Below are 2,540 nucleotides of genomic sequence, written 5' to 3'. Positions count from 1 at the left end.
CTCAGGTTCCTCACCCACCACAAGGTTATTTAAAACTTCAGACCAGTAGAGACAGCAGATGCTGACACTTGCCATCTCCCCTTCCAAATAGCGAGGATTAAGAATTCCTGAATTCAGCAATTCAAAGTTTTAATTTCCTACACCTAGCGTATGAGACAATATACACTATGGATTAACAAATATAGTGCTGAAACAAGTAGTATACAGTGTCTACCAGTAAAACTCCTGGTAAGGTTCAGTTTTGCTTTGAAAACTGAGTGTGGTCTATATAGGAACTTTTAAAAGCTAAAATACCTGAAATTTCCCACTGATGTTTAAAGGAACAACAACTGTTGTGACCTTTAACTAGATTCAGACCCAGTTCTCAAGCTTTCCGTTTTTAAATAAAAATACACAGAAATAAAAAATTCTCTTTAAAGCTGCCTCTCTCTTTCTAGCAATTCGGAACCTTTTCATGCAATGAAGTAAGAATCAGATCTCTTTACTGACTCTGGCTATTTGGCCATGGGTTATACAAACGGCCTCTCTGGAATTTTAGACTCATCAAATAACAAAGCTGAGCACTCTCTAGAACCAACCAGACTCTGCTAGTTTTCTGGTGGTTTTATTGTAAAAACAGCATGACTTCTAACTGCACAAACACATTTGAAAACCTTCCTTTCTGGCTATCAGTAAGAAAAACAACCTCCACATACCAGGAACTTTGGACACATTTTTAATCCTCCCAAAAGTTACAGCGATCCATCTCAAAAGTTTAAGCAGTCCCGGGTATCACTGGCTTTCATCTTCCTCCTGGGGTACGAACAGGAAGCAGAAAGCTTTCACTTGGTCCCTAGTGGATCCTTTACTTCCACCACCAAGATTCCATCATGACAGAGGATGGCAGACAAATCTTTAGTTTCGACTCCTTCTGGCAGTTTGTACTGTCTGGTGAAGCTCCGTGATACGAACCCGTGTTCGTCCATTCTGATTCCGTGCTGTGCCTTGATCAACAGCCAGCCCTCAAAGGTCTGGATGATGATGTCCTCGGGCAGGAACTGGACCACATCCAGCAGGATCTGGAAACGGGATTTGCCTTCTCCAGGTGGTGTCTCAATGGAGGGTGAGTCCTCTGCAAGAGCCTGTGGCGTGCCTCTGGCTTTCCTCAGGTCCTCGATGGTTGGCCCGGGCAGTGCGTAGAGAGCATGATCCAGTCTGCAGTCTTCCAAGCCTCGAGCTTCAAACTCCTCCTGATAACGCACTGGGGTCTCTATGAGGTGCCTCAAAATGATTTTTGCCATAGCAGAGGCAACTCTAGCGTTGAACCGCTTCCTTTCTGTGAGTGTCCAGCCTCTGGCGTTGCCTGAAGACTTGGTTCCTGGTCCTAGCTGCTTCGTTTACAGTCCTGCCCCAAACAGCCGCTTAATTGGGGCTGAATCAGACCAGCACACTGACTCTTGTCTTTTCACACACACTGACAATGAATAGCTATTTATAGCCGCCTCTGCGAGTTGCATTTAGCTCACAGCCTGTACCAGTGGGCCAGGCAAGGATCGCTCTTACATGCTCCCTGAGCCTTGGCAGGCCTGTCTGCCTTGTTCACCCCAAGAGACAAAGTAGAAACCAGAAGCCACTCTTGAAGATCACAACGTGTGACCTCCCCTGTGAACCATAGGGTGTGCAATCATCACAGTACAAGCTAGTTGGGCCTTCCCTCCGGCCTGAAAATCCCATCGGGGAGAGAAGATTCTAGCTCTGGTCTATGAGAAATAAAGACACGTGCACCATCAATTTCAAGCAGCTAGCAAGTTCTTATCCCATACTGTTCTTTTTACTTGTTTGTGCTTCAGGGACATCTGAGCCACGCCAGCTGGTTTTTGTACAGTTGACTCAGGAAAATGAGATGGGTTGACTAAGCTAGGAGAGTGTGAAACTTCAGAGGGAGGACAGAGGCGCTCAGGACTGACAGAAGTAGTCAATGCAGAGGGGAAAAAATGTCAAAGCATCCAACTATTTTATATTAAAGTTCAGAAGACAGAGAATTAATCCAGTCAATACCATGCTATTTAGTATGGGCAAAGGCACTACAAGTTATTTCTCAACTAAGGCACCCTTTCATTGTCCTTCCCCTGGCAAAGAGTAAGGCAGCTGCTACAGAACATCTCCAAGATACGCTACGTAAAAATAAAGTCTGGGTGCTCGTCAAGTGCTCTACCACCGAAGTACATCCCTACCTCTTCGCCCAGTTCCAGCTTCCAGGCTATCCAAGGCTTCTGCTTTACAGCCCTGCAATAGAGTACCCATGACTCCACACTTAGCTATGTCAAGGACAGCCTAACCATCTTTACGTTCTTTAAGCTGCCCAATGTCAGCAGAAAGGAACATTGACTAGTTGTTGATTTGTTTATTTTTTTAACTATCTTAAGAGTACATTAATTCAGAATTAATTCTGAATTCTCAATGAAAGCCATATTACTCTCAGAAAGGCAAAAATTATAGTTTTTATGGAAAGAGAGAGTGAGTGATGCATATGTATGGAGAGAGAGAGAGAGAGAGAGAGA

General features: G+C 44.5%; 1 protein-coding gene across 1 annotated transcript; it reads right to left on the bottom strand.

The window, feature by feature from the left end:
- Positions 1-704: 704 nt before the first annotated feature.
- Hspb3 (heat shock protein family B (small) member 3) lies at positions 705-1,459 on the bottom strand. Its single transcript, XM_028783017.1, has one exon. The coding sequence runs from the start codon at positions 1,278-1,280 to the stop codon at positions 822-824; it is 459 nt and encodes a 152-aa protein (XP_028638850.1). The 5' UTR covers positions 1,281-1,459; the 3' UTR covers positions 705-821.
- Between the last annotated feature and the right edge of the window lie 1,081 nt (positions 1,460-2,540).

The sequence above is a fragment of the Grammomys surdaster genome, unplaced genomic scaffold (assembly GCF_004785775.1).
Source record: "Grammomys surdaster isolate TR1022 unplaced genomic scaffold, NIH_TR_1.0 99, whole genome shotgun sequence".
In the NCBI taxonomy this organism is placed as follows: domain Eukaryota; kingdom Metazoa; phylum Chordata; class Mammalia; order Rodentia; family Muridae; genus Grammomys; species Grammomys surdaster.
This window is presented reverse-complemented; position numbering and strand designations above follow the sequence as displayed.